A 19,823-nucleotide genomic window follows, 5' to 3' on the forward strand; every position below is an offset into this window, starting at 1 on the left:
CTTCCAAATCTAAAATAGATATTTGTTTTTGTCGATGAGGGAGTACACTGTTGACTGTGCTATATTTACTTAATTAGAAGGAGGTCTTCTAATACCATTTAGAATATGTTGTGTGGGGACGCCTGGGTGGCTCAGTTGGTTAAGCGGCTGCCTTCGGCTCGGGTCATGATCCCCGCGTCCTGGGATCGAGTCCCACATCGGGCTCCTTGCTCCGCGGGGAGCCTGCTTCTCCCTCTGCCACTCTGTCTGCCTGTGCTCGCTGTCTCTCTCTCTCTCTCTCTCTGACAAATAAATAAATAAAATCTTTAAAAAAAAAAAAAAAAAAAAAAGAATATGTTGTGTGGTTTGGAGAGTATGTGAAACTGTTCAACCCGGCTTCTACTTTCTTTTAGACACGCCACGTGTTCTTCAGAGAAAATGCAAGCTCCAATATCATACTTATATATATTTTGAAAATATTAAGTGGAGTTTTTGCAGTTCCCAGAAAAGCCCTCATTTCAATAGGTAATTTGTGCTCCTAGTCCAGAGTACTAAGTATTAAAACCCAAGGGAATCAGTTTCTAGGTATAGAAATCTTTGGGGGCATAGAAGGAAACAGAGAAATGTAGAAGCAGGTAATCATCGCTATTGTTCAGTGTGGCTGTAGATATAACCTTTCTGATCAAGCCCCAGGGTGTTGATTCTAAACAAGATCTGGCTGCTTTTGTTTGACCATTAAACAGGGAGCTGTAGTGCCAGTCCTGAGGGGAGGGGGCACGGGAATGAGGCTAGCGACCAAACATCTATCCTAATTATGGCGTAATTACAGCTCCGATGATCAAGAGCACACATTTCTGTTTAAACGAGAGGGACTTCTTTTGCTCACGCGCTAAAGTAGATAAGCATTTTTTACACCAAGGCAAGACTTCAATCCAGTTTATTCTCTGAGACTATGGGTTTATCATACTTCACTGGCAGTGAGTTCAGAAAAGTTGAGTGGGAGGTAGAAAACTCTAGCCTTGTTTATGAAACCCTGAAAATACCTGATAAAGGAAAAAGGCAAGACCAAGGGCATCCCTCTATCCCCATGCTCCAGAAACTCTAAGTGTTCCTAGATGTATCCAGAATGGAGGTGGGGAGAGGGGCTTAGGGCAAGCACAAGCCAGCCTTTGGGCAAAGTGCTTGATGTGTCCCCAGCTCTACCCCTTCACTCTAGAATGTCTGGCTTAGAGTAATCTAAAGGAAGTTAAAGAGGTGTTTTAAATATCCCCTTGTCTGTGACCTGGTTTTACAGCCCTCTTCTCTGTGCAGGTGCCTGGTCTGTCGGTCAGTGTCTGTCTGTGTACCTGTCTACCTAGTGTGTCTGTCTAACCTGTCTACACACTCATTCACTTACTCATTTATCCACCTCACCATATGTTCCACATTGTCCCACACACTGTTCTTTGTCTTTCCCTGTGACTCCATCTCTCCAAGTCCCCTATTCTCCTGTTGGAGAACCTCAGTCCCTCAACCCCAGGGTGGTGGTTTTGTTTTTCAAAACACACTGGAATCAGATCTGATCATTAGAGTTCTGCAGAACAGCAGCTTGGGACACCAAGCTTGGGTGGCTCAGTTGGTTAAGCATCCAGCTCTTGGTTTCAGCTCAGGTCATGATCTCAGGGTCGTGAGATCGAGCCCCGTGCCAGGCTCTGCGCTCAATGAGGACTGTGTTGAGATTCTCTCTGCCTCTAGCCCTCCCCGGGTGCTCGCTCGCAATCCCTACCCCCCTCCACCCCCAATAAATAAATAAGTCTTTAAAAAAAAAAAAAAGGCGGTTAGAAAATAGAACCCAGATTTTAAAACATCGTATGGAACATTTTGCAAGTCAAATCTTAGGGAAGGTACTTTATTATATCAAACTTAAGTCAGAAACAATTAATGCCGGCTGAGAACTACTCCTTCTCACGCTGCACTGTGGCCTGGAGATGGTCCCTCCTTGTGAAATACTCCCAGTCCCACAGTTTATTGTTCTCCAATTTACATAGCTAATATTTGCTCCGTGTAAATAAGTATTCCTTTCAAAAGGTATTAAATTGTCTACCTCACCAATTGAAGTGACCTTTTGTGTGTGTGTGTGTGTGTGTGTGTGAAAGAAATGGACCATCTTGTTCTCTTTGAATACAACTCAGTAAATTTTGATTAATTATGTTAGAGAAAATCCAACTTTTTTTTTTTTTTTTTTGGTCACTTCATACTATTTAGTTACAGGAGGTTTATTTTTTTTTTTTTTTTGGAGCATAGTGGACACAAATTTTCTTAAGTGGTTTGATTTTCATTGGTTGGTTCTTGATTTTGTCTGTGGAAAATGTAGACAATCCATATTGCAGAATCACTATTAAAGAAGTTCTCAAGTAGTGAGGACTGTGCTTGACAGGAAGACTTGAGCCTGGAAATGTATAACAGTATGGACTAGCCCTTGGTTTTCAGGTTCCTTAGAAACAACTTATCTCCAGGCTGTATTTTTTTTTTTAAGAAGCTTAATGAGGATTATTACTCACAAAGTATAAAATTCATTTAAGGGCACAATTAAATGATTTTTTTAGTAAATTTACAGAAATGTGCAACCATCATGTCTAATGTAGGACCTTTCCATCCCCCCAAAAGAAACTTCCAGCCCATTTGCAGTCCCTCTGCATTCCCACCAGCAGCCCCAAGCAACCACTGCTGTACGCTGGATCTTTCTCTTCTAACAACAGGGTATGGAACTAATGTCCAGCCTTCCTGAATAAGGGATAGTAAATCAGCACCAGAAATCAAAACATCTATCTTCTACCCAAGCATATCTCTCCCCAAATTCAGAAGTTCGGTTTTATCTTTTAGATTAAAAAAGTTTTTTTTCCCCACTCCATTCTCAGAGTGTCTTCAGCCTACAAAGCCTGCCCATTTCCCTAGTTTTAAGTCTGTCATCGCACCTGGGGGGGGACCTAGTGGCAGCATAAAGACATACTAGAAAGGTCTGATACGCGCTCATGTTACTTTTTTTGGGAAAGTATTTCACAAAAATACATGATAATTTGTTAGTAAGCTATGGATTCTTTTCAGTTTTCAAGAACTCATTAGTGAAAATATTTAGCGCATTTTGTGAGTGCTTGAAATAGGGCCCCGTGACTGATAGGCTACCCTCGTTATCTGCAAGCATATTATTACTCACTTTAGGTGAGGAGTTTTATAAGGAAGCTAGGCTCTGAGATTGTTAATTAAGAAAAGCTAAGATGTCTTGGTCTCTGGAAGAACACTATGGGCATGCAATATCTTAGCTAAAATGGATCTCATTAATAGAAAGTGATAAAAACTTAAATCGTGGATTATTAGTAACAGTAGCTATAGTTAAATGGTAGGTATGAATAATGGGAAATACTTAATTGGCACCTTTCCCTTCACCCCTCCCACAAGAGGGGTGAATTATAAATATTAAAATTTTTCTAAGTGTTTACAAACTTTTGCAAAATTACAAAGATTTAAAAATGCCTCTGATGTTATCTAGGGGACTTTCCTATGTATTTACGTATCTCTTTAAAAAAAAAAAAGCTCATGCTCGATTATCATTTATTGATTCATTCATTCATTTGTTCTTTTATTTATTTATTTGCTGACTGTATTGTTGACCTCTTACATGTACTGGCACTGGAGGTGTTGGTGTGCCACTAAGAGTAGGAGCTCCTTGGGCTCCAGGGGGTCTCAGTCAGTTAAGTGTCTGACTCTTAATTTTTGGCTCAGGTCGTGATCTCAGGGTCATGAGATCAAGCCCCGGGTCAGGTTCTGCACTCACTGCAGAGTCTGCTTGAGATTCTCCCTCTCTCTCTACCCCACCCCACCACCACCACCCCCTCGATTCTCAAAATAAATACATAATAAAATCTTAAGGGGAAAAAAAAAAGAAAGAAAAAGGGCTCCTGAAGTGAGAGTCCTGCTTCCAGTCTGGGCTCTTTTCCTTCTACCTGTTTGACCTTGAGGATCTCACTTTATTTCAATTTCTTTAAAATACTTCCTCCGGTTATAATGAGGATTAATTAGGTAGGTAGTATTTTCTGAGAACTATGTGTGGCTGTTTTGTTCTACAACTTGACTTTTTAATGGCTCTATGGTTTTGACAACTAAGTTTTTTTAAGTTGTAGAAAGCTTTTATGTGTGTTAAGAAACTTACCGGGTGTTTGTTTCCATGGATTTTTAATTCAATAAAATTGTTTCAAGACCTAGTTTTTCCTAAGCCTTTAAGCTCCATGTATAAATTTCTTTTATTCATAATTCCAACTTGCAAATGTTAAATGCATTTTCTTTCATCGGTGTCTAACATCTTTCCTCAACAGATGACCTCTTTCTAAACATTAAAATCCATATTTCAGTTCAGATAAATTTCCTTAAATTTTAAAGTATATTTACATATTTAATATGTTTTCTCAACCACTGCAAATGCATGACGAGGCTGACATACAAGTCTAGTCAGCAGAGCATTTCTGAGCCCTTTGATGGGAGCTCATGTCTACACTCAGTCCCTGTGCCAGGATGGTATCAGTGAGCTTTGGGTCAGGACTGCCGACAAGATGCGTGCGTCACGAGTTTCACACTTGTACCTTTTCTGATAGCCTTGAGTATCTATCACATGGCCCCTTTCCCATTGTTTATAAACCATAACCTCTGATGTGAATTATTGAGATTCCTCGTCTCCTATTCAGTGCTAAGTTTGAATTTAATCGGATAATGTGTACTTCTTAAGTAGTATTTATATACTTGTCTCATACTTTTCTCATTACTATCTCAAACGTAGTATTTTATAATGTTACGATAACTATAATTCATTTAACTAATCCCCTGTTGTCGGATATTTAGATTATTTTCAATTTTCTATTCTACATGACTGTTGAAAACGTACTTGTAGAAATATGTTGTGTACATTCTTATTCCCTCTGGGTGAACTCAGAGTAGAATAACTGGGTGCCATTACCCCATTATTACTTAATGTCATGTAGCCTAATATCTACCAGTGTGAACCTTGGAATCCTTTTATCAAATTACAGGTAAAATCCTATCAACATTATTAAGGGGAAATGACTAATGTATGTATGAACATGGTATTACAAAATAGAGGTGACAGAAATAAAACAGAAGCTAATAATGTGTTTTCTTGTAATTTGACAAAAAAAGGATTCTAAACTTCATTTAGGGGTGGAAAGAGGAGTAACAGTGGAAGATTTTTTCTTCTAGGTAGTCGGTACACATATGTGCTCCTGGCATTGAAGAACGTGGCTCTACAGAGGTTTCTGTTCCCTTTATTGAATACTTTCTCCCCCCAAAACCAAGTGGATATTGATTTGCATCAAATGCCTTTTTAACTTCACTCCAGATAATCCTGTCTTTTCTATTTACATATGTTTGTGTTTTATTACAGCCCTTTCCTAACTGGAAAACTTAATTGCATTTCTGGAATGCATCATCCTTTGTTCCTCCACCAAAAACCTAACAATATCAGTGTACTAAAACTTTCAGAGTTTTGTACTTGCCTTCAAAGGAAGATTAGTCTATTAGAGGTCTTTAACTTTTAAAATAGTCTCTAGGTTAGCTTCTGATATTTTGCAATGTAAGAGGACTTGGAAAGCTTTTCATCTGCCTTGTGCTCTGGCATTAGTACCCTCGACAAATAAACTGATGGGATTGCCATCCACCGAGAGAAACTCCTGTGGCTTTTGTCACTTTCCCAGATACTTACTGGTAGGAAAGGATCACCATAGGAATGAATATGTTGTACTCTTCATCTTTTTTTTTTTTTTTTAAGATTTTATCTATTTATTTGACAGAGATCACAAGTAGGTAGAGAGGCAGGCAGAGAGGGAGAGGCAGGCTCCATGCTGAGCAGAGTCTGATGCAGGGCTCAATCCCAGGACCCTGAGATCATGACCTAGGCTGAAGGCAGAGGCTTTAACCCACTGAGCCCAGCCGCCCCGGTACTTATCATCTTGATGATGATCATTGTGTCCTAAGATTGGTTGACACAGGGTGAGTGTACTTTGTATATTCAGTCTTCTTAATGAGATCCCAAGGAAAATATCAATCTTACTACTAATGACGATAAATGGGCTTTGCATTCATGAAGTGCTCTTACTCCCGGGAGCACAAATCTCTTCATGATTAATTATTTCAGTCATCCTCACAGTTGTCCCATGAGGTGGGTGGCTGAGTGCTTCCTCTTAGGGAAAAGAAAAAAAAAAAAAAAAGCAAACAGGTAACTAATTGGATTTTCTTCAGTTCTACATTCTATGTTCTAGAACTGGGTAGCTACCTTATAAAGACCGCCAGGATGTCCCCCAGTGGACCTGGGCTTCAAAAATCTCAAGCTTCTTTGGCACACGAACACCAGGCTAGGAGCAGATGTGGGGTAGTAAAGTCGGAGGGAATTTTGATGAGTTTGGTAAGACGCTCTGCGTGGATTAGCCTAAACTTGGTGAAGAGAGGCAATGGCTGACTTAGTGTTTGGGCGTCTCTATTAGACGTGGCGATCCCTGGTGTTAGAGGTTTGTTTCTGCAAATATCTTACTGAGGCACCTCTTTACTACACTTAACCTTCCTACCACATTGTGTTGGGATCCTACAAAGAATATCTGTCAATCCTGGTCTCCCAAGAGGGGCACTGGTCCTTTCTCATCCTTCTCTAGCATATTAGTGTCTGTGGCTTTGCACAGGGACCAGAGAAAGGTGCGATGTCTGCTTCTCAGAGATTGTCTCTTAGCCTGTCTCCATCCTCCAGTGACCCTCCATTTCTCCGCAGGTCGACTTTTCCTCGTGCTTTCACTTCCCCGAAAAAGGGCAGTGCCCCTCTGTGGACACATCTTGTCAGGGGAGCAGGGATCCAACTCAAACTACGTTTGGTTTGTTTGTGTTTTGTTTTGCTGGAAGGTTTATTTGAGAGACAAAAAAGAAGAGGAGAGGGAGGGAGGGAGAGAGAATCACAAGCAGACTCCACCCTGAGTGCGGAACTGGACTCTGGGCTTGGTCTCAGGACCCTGCGTTCACAACCTGAGCTGAAACCAAGAGTCAGATGTTTAACTGGCTGTGCCACCCCGGTGCCCCTAAAACTACATTTTTACCTAGTGATCATTCCCCAGTAGTTTTTTGGTCACTTGCGTTCTGTCTCTTCAGTTAGACTACAAGCTCTTTGGATTGAAAGTTCAGGTCAGCCGTGTTTTTTAAGCTCTTTTTAATTGCCGCCCCATTGCTCCCTCAGCACTGGGGGGTTCAGGTGCACAGTAGACACTTGTGGTCACTCTATTTGCTGTCCATCCTTTCAACAAATACTGCTTGTAGTTATTGACTATGCCATTTTAACTTTTCCCCTTTTTCTTTCATTAAAAAAAGGCTTACTTTGATTTTTTAACCGCCCCCCCCATTTTTTCCTAAAGTTCCCCTGAAAGGGAGGCCTTTAAAATGTGAAGAATTATGCTTAAGTTGCCCAGTGTACTCAGGGTGGGGACTAATTACGAGGTCTGGAAACTTCTTCAGGTGGCTGGGTTCTGCAGCAGGGACTAAAATACGGCTTTCCTAAATTGAGAACAGCTGGGGCCGTGTTGCTGCCCAGTATAAAAGAGTTGGTGCTGGTGCTCTGTGTTGTGAAGTCTTTGCTCTCTGGAGCCTGGGGAAGCTTGAGCCAAAGACACCCTCTCCTCCTCTGTGTCGTGGTGGTGAGTGCCGGGAGTGGGTCCTCTGGGCGTCAGTTTCTGTTGCCTGGTAGATCTTGCGGTGGCTGTCCTGGAATGTTGTTCCTTTCTAATTTCCCATGCCAGTCGTAGGATTTTACCTTTCGAGGAATAAGTAGAATTCGTTCCCTCAATAAGACGTAGCTAACGCTTTGTTTTTTCTCTGTATTATTTTGAAGGCTGTCAGCTTTCCTGGTGTAGAGCGTGTGGCTGTCTCTACCTATCAAAGGATAAACTGAGGCAATACCATTTAAGTGTCTTGAATGTGTGGTTCTTGGATCTGTTCTGGAAAGAACAGATTTTTTATTTCGGGGGAAATAAAAAACGGACTTGACAAATGGAGAGAATAAGTGTTATTCAGTGCATGTGAGCAACTCATCCCAGTTTTGTGTTCTTCCAGGTTCACGGAAAGCAGCGGTCTTATTAGGAAAGAGTGATGTGATCTCTGGAGAGGTTCTAACTTATTATGACTTCATGGTTAGCAACAAGTAATAGTAATAGTGTCTGGTGAAGGGTTTGCAAAGTTGGGTTCTGACTTTTATTTAAAGAAATTTTAAAGGAATTGATTATTAAAATGTTCCTATTTATACTGACATCAGCTCAAAAAGAGACAAGAACTCCAAGATAAAACAACTCCATATTTTACAAATAAACTCCCATCTCAACAATGTTAACCATGTTCTGACGATATATTTCCAAAGCAAATGGCTCTGATATTTGCTTCCTTATTTTAATAATGTTTTTGTTTTGGATGTTTGACAATTGGACAAGCACAGTTTCTGAACATAGTTTTTGTTTTCTTTTTGCAGGGACAGTAACACCTCTGGGAGAAAGAAAATTGGCTTCCTCTCTCGAAGGTGGTGAGTGGACCGCAGGCGGCTACATGGAGGGAACAGTGATCAGATGGTTCCCTTCTACATTTTGTGCTAGGAAACAAAATCAGTTATAGGAATCCATGTTGATCTCAGAAGTAGAAGGATTTAGAAAAGTTAAGTTTGCACAAAAACCAAGAACTTTCCCATCTCCTTTTTGATCTGAAGACTAGGGGACAATGGATATTATAGAGACAGCAAAACTCGAAGAACATATGGAAAATCAAACCAACGATCCCGCAAACACTTACACAAGACCTGCCGAGCCTGCCGAAGAAGAAAACAAAAATGGCAACAGTAAACCTAAGAGCTTATCCAATGGGTTGCGAAAGGGCACCAAAAAGTACCCGGACTATATCCAGATTGCTATGCCCACTGAATCCAGGAACAAATTCCCCCTGGAGTGGTGGAAAACAGGCATTGCCTTCGTGTACGCCCTCTTCAACCTCGTCCTAACCACTGTCATGATCACGGTTGTACACGAAAGGGTACCTCCCAAGGAGCTCAGCCCCCCGCTACCAGACAAGTTTTTTGATTACATTGATCGGGTAAAATGGGCATTTTCTGTATCAGAAATAAATGGGATTATATTAGTTGGATTATGGATCACCCAGTGGCTGTTTCTGAGATACAAGTAAGTAGGCCTACCCATTTGGGGGTGATGGGGTGGGGCTTACCCTAAGTGTGTGTTTGAGGGGGTAGATGTGTAATTGAAATGGTCTTTCTCAGTTTTGTCTGATAAATTCAGTCATATCCAGGCATTCAATGACAGGAAGCAACAGAAGGATCTACCGTGTTGAATAAATAAGCATTTATTGAGCAACAGTGTATGAGAGGCAACCATCAGGACATTCCAGATGTACTGTGGTTGGTGATTCAGAGTTGACGAATTTAAGGTGCAGTCCATGGTTTCAGGCTCCTTGGCGCTGTGGGATCTGCATGATAAATCAAGAGGCTTAGAAAGGAATAACATTCACTTCATCGTGCTTTTGTTATTTTAGGCTTTTACCAGGTGGGGAATGGAGTGGCTGGGAACTTTCCTCTGTTACTTGTAATGTGACCAGTGGATTGGTCTGTAGTCAATAGCATTCTCTGAGTTCAGAAATTTTACATTTCATTCCTGTTGCCTGTTGGCAGTCGAGTCACAAGAGTTTAAGAAACTGCATTTAGGCGTGGGTCCCCGCAGTTTGGGTTTTAGGTTTCTAAAGTAAACGTGCTGTCCAGCTTCCCTGTGGCACCACAAAGGACCTCTTAGTTCACCGGTTTCAGTCTCCCTGTTTTGGAACAGGGGCAATCAGGAAGGAGTGAGGCCACACACTTTTGCTTTAAAGATGCTTAAAAATAGGACTTAGCTCTGAAGTGGTTATTTTTGCTTCCCTGTGAGATCTGGCTGCTAGTCCATAAAAACAAGGCCCCTCAATTCCTTTTCCATCTCATTTCTCCTTCAGATGTTTTGTTCTCTACTAAGTTGCTAGCAATTAAATCACTAAAATATAAGTTAGATCAAAACATTGCCCATACACGGAGGCTTTTGAAAATGTAATGTCTACTAACTTAGTCCATACTGTTCAAAATGGGATTTCTGCATTTGTGCCACAAGATCATGTTTAGAAGAGAGAATTTATGTTCTACTGTCATTTCAGTTGTTTGTTGCTTCTAGAGTGGAATTCAATCTCTCTTTGGTCCAGAGTTCCCCAAATTCAAGTTTGCAGTTTTGAAAGCTTGTTCCGCAAACTGAAGTCATTCCTAAACATTTTCTTTCATGTGTGTAAGTAAAAGGCAGCTACCAACTGTCTTTTACTAGAACTTTTTGCTGCCAAAGTTGTTAAGCTGCGGTATGCTTTATGCCAAAAGCAAACAATAGATTTGTTGAACTTTAGCGTTTTTCTTTCTGTTGACACTTCTGTTGAAAATAAGAGTCTGCTTAAACCAAAGGTGTTTGCTTTCTCCCTTTAGATCAACTTTTTATTCATATATATGACTATATATATTCATATTCACATATGAATAGACGTGTGTGTGTGTGTGTGTGTGTGTGTGTATATACATATTATATATATGAAGAGACCTTTTCCAGGGTCTGGTAAGTAGCTGGCTTCTACTGTGCTTCAGAGCACAGTCTCAGTTTATTTGAATCTTTATCTTAAAAGTTATGAGCTGCCTCTCCATGAGCACCTTGGGCTTTACCGTGTCAAAACTCGTGGGGGCGCCTGGGTGGCTCAATCAGTTAAATGTCTGGCTCTTGATTTCAGCTCAGGTCATGATTCCAGGGTCAACAGATCAAGTCCTGAGTCGTGCTCTGTGCTGGGCGTGGAGCCTGCTTGAGATTCTCCCTGTCCCTCTGTCCGTCCCCTCCCCACCAAACAAACAAACTTGTGGTCACATAGCTGGCCACACATTGTGATGATATCCTCTGTTTTGGTCACAGTCCGTCATCAGAAACTTGTAGGGGAAATCATACTTTTTCTTTTCTTTCTTTCTTTCTTTTTTTTTTTTTTTTTTTGCTTTTGAGGTAGAATTGTATCATTTCAGTAACTAATAGAATAATTTTTGTAACTTGCTTTGAACATCCTAGCTGAGTGAGAAATCCTACTTGCTCTCTCTTATAAAAGCACCTTATAAAAAATCATTAGCAGTAGATATTTTTCTAAATAAGGTTTCAGAGTGCACATTTTACCTTCTAAGTTAATTTTCAATTCTGAATACAGCTGAACTCAGAATGCTGGAATGAATATAATTGACTCATAATAATTCCTGCTTATTACTTCACCTTGTCTAACAACACAGAGCACACAGTTGAACACTCTTTTTGGGCCTGAGGTTGAAGCAAAGGGTGAATTGTTTTTCACTTAACCAAATGGAGAGACTTGGCCCTGATTATCACCCATTCCTTTTCAGTAGTAGAAAAGGCAGAGTTCGTATAGCAAGCCTTTGAAAGAAATGGCCTTACACAAAATAAATAATTTCACCTAATAGTCTTTTTTTTTAAGATTTTATTTATTTATTTGATAGAGAGATCACAAGCAGCCAGAGAGGGAGGGGGAAGCAGGCTCCCCGCTGAGCAGAGAGCCCGATGTGGGGCTCGATCCCAGGAACCTGGAATCATGACCTGAGCTGAAGGCAGAGGCCTTAACCTACTGAGCCACCCAGGTGCCCTATTAGTCTATTTTTTTTTTTAAAGATTTTATTTATTTGAGAGAGAAGGAGTGCATAAGAGTGCACAAAAGAGGGAAAGGGAGAATCAGACTCCCCACTAAGCAGGGAGCTCAACATGGGACTCGATCCCAGGACCCCAAGATCATGACCTGGGCTAAAGGCAGACACTTAACCAACTGAACCACCTAGGCGCCCCTCATTTAGTAGTCTAGGTAGTCTTCTACTGTATATTTTGACCCCAGATACCCTGGAATATTCTGAAAATAGCTACTGGAAACAAGCAACTAAAATTAGATTCATACATAATTCTGTAAATTAGAAGTCCCAGTAGTTACCTGAATTAGACTTTGATCCACGTCAGACCACAGTCTTGGAGAAAACTAAAAATATGCCACATGCCTGAAACCACCTAGTTTTCCAGAAGTCTTTGATCGGTGTTAGTTTTGAAAGTTTGAGACTCTGAAAATGAGAGACCTGTAGGAATATGGTTTATGTGCTAGGGAAGTTACAGCTAGCAATTCCAGGGGCTTTCAGGGCCCCCCATCTCTCACTCCCCAGAACCCAGACTTTATAGACCCACCCCTAATTACACAGCAGAAAACAAGCTGTCATCTTCAGCTGGACATAAGGACACTGAGAACCCTCAAAGCCCGTTAAGATAACCCATGGGGCTGTGGCACGAACAGGTAGAGCCTCTGTGTGCACAAAGTCAGACCTCTGGGAACCACTGCCTTGGAGTGTGGACTCAGGGGTACAGGACAGGTGCTAATGTTAGTCCAAGACCACGGTCTCCACCAGAAAATATCAAATATAAAAGTACTTGTGGGATTTATCTTTTTTTTTTTTTTTTTTTTTGCTTTTTTTGATCAAGGTTGAATAAGCTCAAGGTAAACTGATCAGCCTAGAGCTCACTCTTAAATGCCCACAAAGACACAAGGGTACTTCGGACAGTTTCAGAATCTAGTCCTCTGAAGATCTATATAATCCCAGACAGAATAGTTCATGCCCAAACTGTGAAAATACTTTTGGATGGTCTCCAAGTAAACCTTGCTTATATAACTCAGGTTAAATTAGTTGCCCCATTTCCCTGTGTGTCCAATTATGTAATATCACCTTAGCTCATTACTGAATTCCTCTGTGACCGTGGCTCGTTTATACCTTTGATACGTTCTCAAGAGAAGGTTTTATTAATGCAGCGTGTTGACGGAAAACATAGACCAGTTCATTGAATTCTCTGGCGAAGAGCACCTTTTTTAGGAGAGGTGGTTGTCTAGAACCTTTATCTGCTATAACTTCCCCACTCCCCACAAACATTCCTTTTGGGTCCTAACCATCCTAGATTTTTTCCAATAGGTGAACCTTCATTTCCAGAATGGTGGGTGGGCCGTTCACACGTAAGCCTGTGTGTGAGCCCTGAAGTGGGTCTGCTCGTGCCCACTCTGTAGTAATTCTGTATTCTGTTAAACGTTGTTTTGTGTTGCACTCGGAGCAGAAACCACGAGTCAACTTGTCTCTCCCCATCCCTGTCCTTCCTTCAGGTCAATCGTGGGACGCAGATTCTTTTTTATCATTGGGACTTTATACCTGTATCGCTGTATTACAATGTACGTCACCACTCTCCCTGTGCCCGGAATGCATTTCCAATGTGCCCCAAAGGTAAGCGCCTCGGAGTTCGCGCGGAGAGGGGATGAAGAGAACACTTGGTGAGCACCTGCTCACTCTGTGGCAGGTTCTTTTAGATACTCTTAGAGCTGGTCACCGCAGTCTGGTCTATTTCTTGTTTCTCTTTGGAGTTGGAGGGAAGACATTCCAATGTGTTCACAACACCTGTATCTTTGTGCATTAGAAATTCATTTGCTGCTAACTGAAAGTTACGGCAGGGTGTTCAGCTCTGCTTTTTGGCCTTTTCATTTACTCATTCGTGCACTTCTTCATTCTGCAAGTGTTGAAGCTACTGTGTACTGGGCCGGGCACTCTAGCCACAGCAGTGACCAAAGTAAAGTCGTTCTTCTCTGAGAGTTTATATTCTGTTGAGGGATGGCAGCCGAAAACTAAAGGCACCCCTTGTAACGTGATGATAAGTCAGGTGACTATCAGATGAAGAACAGAAAAGGTGAGCCAGGGTAATGGGGATGCCGTGGGTGGTACGACTTCAGAGAGAGATAGAAAGGCTTCTGTAGTAAGAAAGCCTTGGGGCGAGACACAACACAGCAAAGTGAGCCGTGCAGTTGGGCGACACCCCAGGTCACAGCGGACTCAAGAGATGGCAGGGGGCCCATGTGGCTGAGTGGAGGTAGGAAAGGTGGAGGTGGCCCAGGCCATGGGTCCCCTAGGCCCTTTGTGGCCACTGAAGTGAAGAGAAGTCGTTCGATTCAGGATGCGTTTGGAAGCACATCCAACAGGATGTGCTAATAGTCAGATATGAGTGTAAGAGAAGCCAAGGAGGACCCCAAAGTTTTTAACACATGGAAAGATGGAGTGGCCTTTTGCTGGGATACACTTGGGAATGAATACTGAAACTGTCTTGAGCAGGATTTACGGTCTCTCCAGGTAGTCATTTCTTGAGAGAGCTGTTAATCATCTTAGACCCCAGGATGCCCTGGCTTATAAAAAAAAAAAAAAAGGAAACTTACAAATCATGTGATTTCTGGACAAGAGAATGAAGTCCCAACATCATATTTTACTGAACACTAAGCAGATGTCCAAAGTGGAGGGAAAAATAGAGTTGTTCTAAGGAAGTCAACAGTCTCCCTCGCCAAATATAGGTGTGGTTTGGAGAAGCTATAATTTTCCAAAGCCATCAAAGCAGAAAGTATCTGTAATTAAAACAGTGTACATATTGAATTGAAACATTGGCCGATTTTTAGTGAAACTAATTTAAGGCATGGGGAAGTTCAGAAACGTAATAAACACTCCGAAGGGGGTTATTGCTATGCGTTAAATGAAGAAGCAAGCACAGAAAAGAAGGCAAGCCCATCCCAGTAATGGGTGAGGTTTGGAGAGATGAATTGCTGTGATTACAGAAAGAAAGCAAATTAAAGGTCACCCTCCCTGGAAGAGTTGCAATTTTCAGAAGCCACATCAGTACACGTAGGACTGGCTAACCGAGCTACAAATACTCCCAGTGGAAGCCCTGGTGGCCTCCAGACTAGTCCGCCCCCACGTTCCATTGTCAAGACCTCTTGCTGCCGCATAAGCAGGCTGGCTGTGGGTGCTTGAGTAAGGGTTCGGTAACACGGACACACAGATCACTTCGACTGGAGGTGGTGTGGTGGTGCAGAGCAGGAGTCAGGATTGCTTTCTAAACGTGGGCCAGCCACAGGCCTTGAGAGCTCAGATTTCTGCAGTTCGGAGGCTCCTAGGTCATCTACCTGCCTCCTCTGTTGCTGACTCAGTGGACTGCCCTCTGAGCCTGTAAGTGATGATGGGACCGTGTGTCTGGATACCACTAGCCGTGGCGGGGGTGGGAGGGGTGTCAAACACCATCCTCACTGCTTAAAACAGCTTGTTGCTCGGTGGATACAGTCCCCACACGTGATTTCGCAAGATTGGGGAAACCCTCGGTCTTTGTTCCCCCCCTGCCTTCTCCCTTATCTATGCCCGGGGCTCCCTTTCAGGCTTTTGCTTACAGATGCTGTCAGCGTACCAGTCCGAGTTTTGGGTTGCAGTCACAAAAACCTGTGTTCGGAGAAGCGTATGTGAATACATTTTGGCCCAGTTATTAGGATTTGCATGAAATGATGGAGCCTTTCCAACCCATTTTGCCACAGGCAAGAATGCTGGGCTGGGATAGCTCTAGTCCCTTCCCTGAGAAAGCTTTCCTGGCCATGGGTGCCCAGAGGACTTTTCTTCTGAACTAAAGGGACAGTGCAGGGTGAGTTTTCTGGTTTGGCACCAGCTGGTCTGGGCTCTCTTGTACTTTCTTGTGGGACATGGCGTTTGGCAGGGACAGCTCCGGGAACCCTCAAGAACACCGAGCTCTGTCTGCTCTGGGTGCTTGTGATCGACGGTGCCTGTCCTCTTAGTCATCTACATCTTCTGTTTGTACCCAGTCAGGGCATGGAATGGTGTCTGAGAAAATGAGGAAATTAATAAGAACTAGAGTCTTAAGTGGTGAGTGATGCGGTCCCAGTGAACCAAAACAGAATTAGAAAAAAAAAACCATTAACCCCAACTCTCACCATTAGCCTCCCCCACTCTCCCCAGTTTTCTTTCTACCTCTTCACCCCCACTTTCTTGAGGTGCTATTTAGCATTTACGTGGAGCACGAATGGACCTCTAGTATAGCAATGACAGGATCGAGGAATTATGAACTGCGAAAAGACAGAGCAAGAAGAGAGCGTGCTTCGTCTGTTCTGTAAAGGCATAATGAATCCAGGGCTCTCAGAAATCTTCATTCACCCTCGCTGCTGAAAGGAAGCAGGGAGAAGACCATGTGTGGCAGTGGTTCAGCCCCTGGTCTGCTGAGACCCTTGGGTCCGTCTAATCCGGGGTCAAGGGACTGATGGCTTTAAGTGTTTCTGCCCTTAGAGAATTAGAGTATTGAGTTGGGATAGGTGAGCAGATTAAAAAAAAATATGTTAAGGGCGTCTGGGTGGCTCAGTTGGTTAAGCGACTGCCTTCGGCCCAGGTCACGATCCTTGAGTCCCGGGATCAAGTCCCACGTCAGGCTCCCAGCTCCACGGGGAGTCTGCTTCTCCCTCTGACCTTCTCCCCTCTCATGCTCTCTCTCACTCTCTCTCTCTCAAATAAATATTAAAAAAAAAATATGTTAAGAGTTTTGAAATGAAGAAGAATGTGTCCTTTTAAACTGGAAACACAGGGGTTGGGCAGCATGTGTACTTTTTAATTTGATCTCGGTGTTAACAGTTGTTTGTACCAACCACGTGATAAGAAGTTCCTGAAGGACTGTCGATAAAGCTCCAGCTGGAGTCTGTCTTCCACCTCAAGGCGTGTCACATTATGTCATGGAGTTTGCAGTGCACCACCCTGAGGTTCGCCTGGAACGGGTCCTGCCACTCCATCAGCGGTGCTTACTCTTCCCCACGTGGGGATCCTCTGCAGCCTTCCAGATCCTATCTTTTCAAGGCAGGATCACCTGCTACCTGCCATGTTGGTTTAAGGACTCTCAAGTCTTTTTTTGTTTTTTAAGGTTTTATTTATCCATTTGAGAGAGAGAGAGCCAGAGCAGAGGGGAGCAGCAGAGGGAGAGGGAGAAGCAGGCTCCCCACTGAGTAGGGAGCCGGATGTGGGATTCGATCCTGGAACCCTGGGATCATGACCTGAGCTTAACAGCTGCTTAACAGTTTGAGCAACCGGGGCACCCCAAGGACTATGAAGTCTTGATAAATATCTATGTTCTGGTTTTGCCACCTGTGCTCGGCCTAAGCAAACTTTTGAAGAAAGTCACTTCTCACCTTACCGTCTAATTCTCTGGTTTACGGCATTTTCTCTTGCAGAGTCTTATTCTCAACTATCAACCAATCACGGTGTGTTTGCCTTTTTTTTTTTTTTAATTTTATTTATTTATTTGTGAGAGAATGAGTGAGAGAGAGCATGAGAGAGGAGAAGATCAGAGGGAGAAGCAGACTCCCCAAAGAGCTGGGAGCCCGATGCGGGACTCGATCCCGGAAGTCCGGGATCATGACCTGAGCTGAAGGCAGTCGCCCAACCAACTGAGCCACCCAAGCGCCCCTGTGTTTGCCTTTTTATGTAGGTCATCTGAATACCAGAAAGCTTTCCAGATCCTTATGAATATTTTTTTAAAATCAGGAAGCTTCTAGGGTCCCCAGGAGTGATGTTTTCGGCAGGGAATCCTGCCCTGATTCCTGTCCTACTGGATAGGATGGTTTTCCAGTTGCTTTAGAGGCTAACTGAATTTCTCTCTACTCCCAGACCCTCCTCCCATCTACCCATAGGCATCTACCCCCCTTCACTCCCTTGTATCCACTTGGGCTCCTGCCTGTTTTCAGCACCTTTTAAACCACCACCAAGGCTGGACTGGCCATGCTTCAGGGGCCAGTTGCCTAAAGGATCATCATTGAGTATAAAAGGTGGCATGTCCTAGAACTGGCCCCTTAGGTCCCCAATGACTAGTTATTAGTGGTCTTTCTGTATTTCTCTTTTCATGTGTACTGTTACCCAAATATATTTCTGAGGATCATTCTTTGATTTTCTACGCCTGCTCACCTGATACTAGTTTGATCTGAAACCTTCTTTCTGGCTCCCAAGCATTTCAGTATTCCAGTTTTCCATGCCTACCATTTTGACCCACTCCGTCTACTACTCCTACCTATATGCTTCAGTTTTAATGGGATATAAACTTTTGGCTATTGGGTCAAACTCCTGTCCTAGTCCATCATTCTTCGCCATGTCATCAGGGTGGCTTCTAGGGGCTTCTGTACCACTGTCCGCTGGAGCGCTCCTCTGACCCTCTGCAACAACAGATTATTTCCTTAGGGGATGTTTTTCCTGACCAAAGCTACTCACCTTTAAAGCTGTCAATACATCTCTGATGCAACATTTGCAAGCCTATTTGAATTATGTAATGTGTTGCAGCTCCCTTTCTTAACTGTAAATGTCTTGATCAGATATTAATACAGCTCTATGCACACTTTAGGCTGCCCACTTAACACAAGGTCCCCAAACACACTTTAGAATATTAGTAATGTGGTATTCAGCTGAATCAAATATTAACCATCCGAAACCCTGACTTCCCCCTACAAAGAGGAAAGAAAGTAGCTTTGATCTTTTTAGTGCATAGCTGTGGTGAAGTCATTGGTTATTAATATTTTTAAAAGCTTTGCCCAAGGACACACCACCACCGAAACATATTATTAGTAACATACTGAATAATTGAAAACGTGTCACTAAAACTCGCCAGTACAACGAATAAAACTGAATTTGAGGAGCTTCCCCCTTGGCTTCTTTTTGACTTTTTAAGTTAAAAGGAAAAAAAGCACAACCTTTTTTTCTAAGTATCACATAAATTAGGCTGAAGTGTGATTTTACTGGCTTATAAATTTTCTTCCTGATCTTGTGTCTTTCAGCTCAACGGAGACTCTCAGGCGAAAATACAACGAATTCTACGATTGATTTCCGGTGGTGGGCTGTCCATAACTGGATCCCATATCTTGTGCGGAGACTTCCTCTTCAGCGGTCACACCGTTGTGCTGACACTTACTTATTTGTTCATCAAAGAATGTGAGTACTAACTCCTTCCCACTCTGTTGAGTACTGTCGTGGGAGGGATCCCGAAGGCCGGAAACTGATGGGAACCCTTGTTCCATTAGGATGGCTAGCTATGAAAGAGACAGGTGTGCACCTGTATGTGTATATTTAAATCATTTCAACTAGCCCTATGTGATTTGAACACTGGAGGCTTAAAACCTGGATTCGCTAACATTAAGCATGCCGCCACAATGTCTCTCTCCCTCCTCTTCTCAAAGGATGAAAAGTTGTTATAGTGTTGCAACTAAGAAAAAGTGTTGGGCTTATTGCAAAAAGAATCAGTGCCCTGGAAATGTAAATGACTTACAAGTGAAACTTCCATTATATGGAACGTCCATTCCATCATTCTAAATAATTTAATGTTTTCCCCCTTTTTAGATGTTTTCTTGTCCCATTCCAGTGTCACCATTTTCCAGCTGAGTTCTATGATTTAGTAGGCATCTTTTTTTTTTTAAGATTTTATTTACTTTTTTGACAGACAGAGATCACAAGTAGGCAGAGAGGCAGGCAGAGAGAAGAGGAAGCAGGCTCCCTGCTGAGCAGAGAGCCCGATGCGGGACTCGATCCCAGGACCCTGGGATCATGACCAGAGCAGAAGGCAGAGGCTTTAACCCACTGAGCCACCCAGGTGCCCCGATTTAGTAGGCATCTTTAAGGAACATTTTGCCAGTATAACATTTCTTTGTACAAAACCACGTGGAGGCAAGAATGTGAAGCATCTTTCCATAACAATACACTTAATTCCCATTCTACAAAATCCTTGTGTATACCGTCAGCTTTCAGGGCTGGTATAAGGTCTCCTTCATTGTGGGCTCTGTATTTTAGTCACCAGGCAGATCCCCTTGTTGCCGATTTCTGA

General features: G+C 42.7%; 1 protein-coding gene across 1 annotated transcript in view; it reads left to right on the plus strand.

The window, feature by feature from the left end:
* SGMS2 (sphingomyelin synthase 2) overlaps positions 1–19,823 on the plus strand; it is an 80,932-nt gene that overhangs the window by 54,384 nt on the left and 6,725 nt on the right. The window contains exons 2-4 of the mRNA XM_080796822.1: positions 8,516–9,212; positions 13,273–13,390; positions 18,784–18,937. Of these exons, the coding sequence (XP_080652948.1) occupies positions 8,758–9,212; positions 13,273–13,390; positions 18,784–18,937 (727 nt within the window). The 5' untranslated portion in view covers positions 8,516–8,757. The remainder of the gene's footprint in view (positions 1–8,515; positions 9,213–13,272; positions 13,391–18,783; positions 18,938–19,823) is intronic.

Source organism: Martes martes (genome assembly GCF_963455335.1).
Source record: "Martes martes genome assembly, chromosome: 2".
NCBI lineage: Eukaryota > Metazoa > Chordata > Mammalia > Carnivora > Mustelidae > Martes > Martes martes.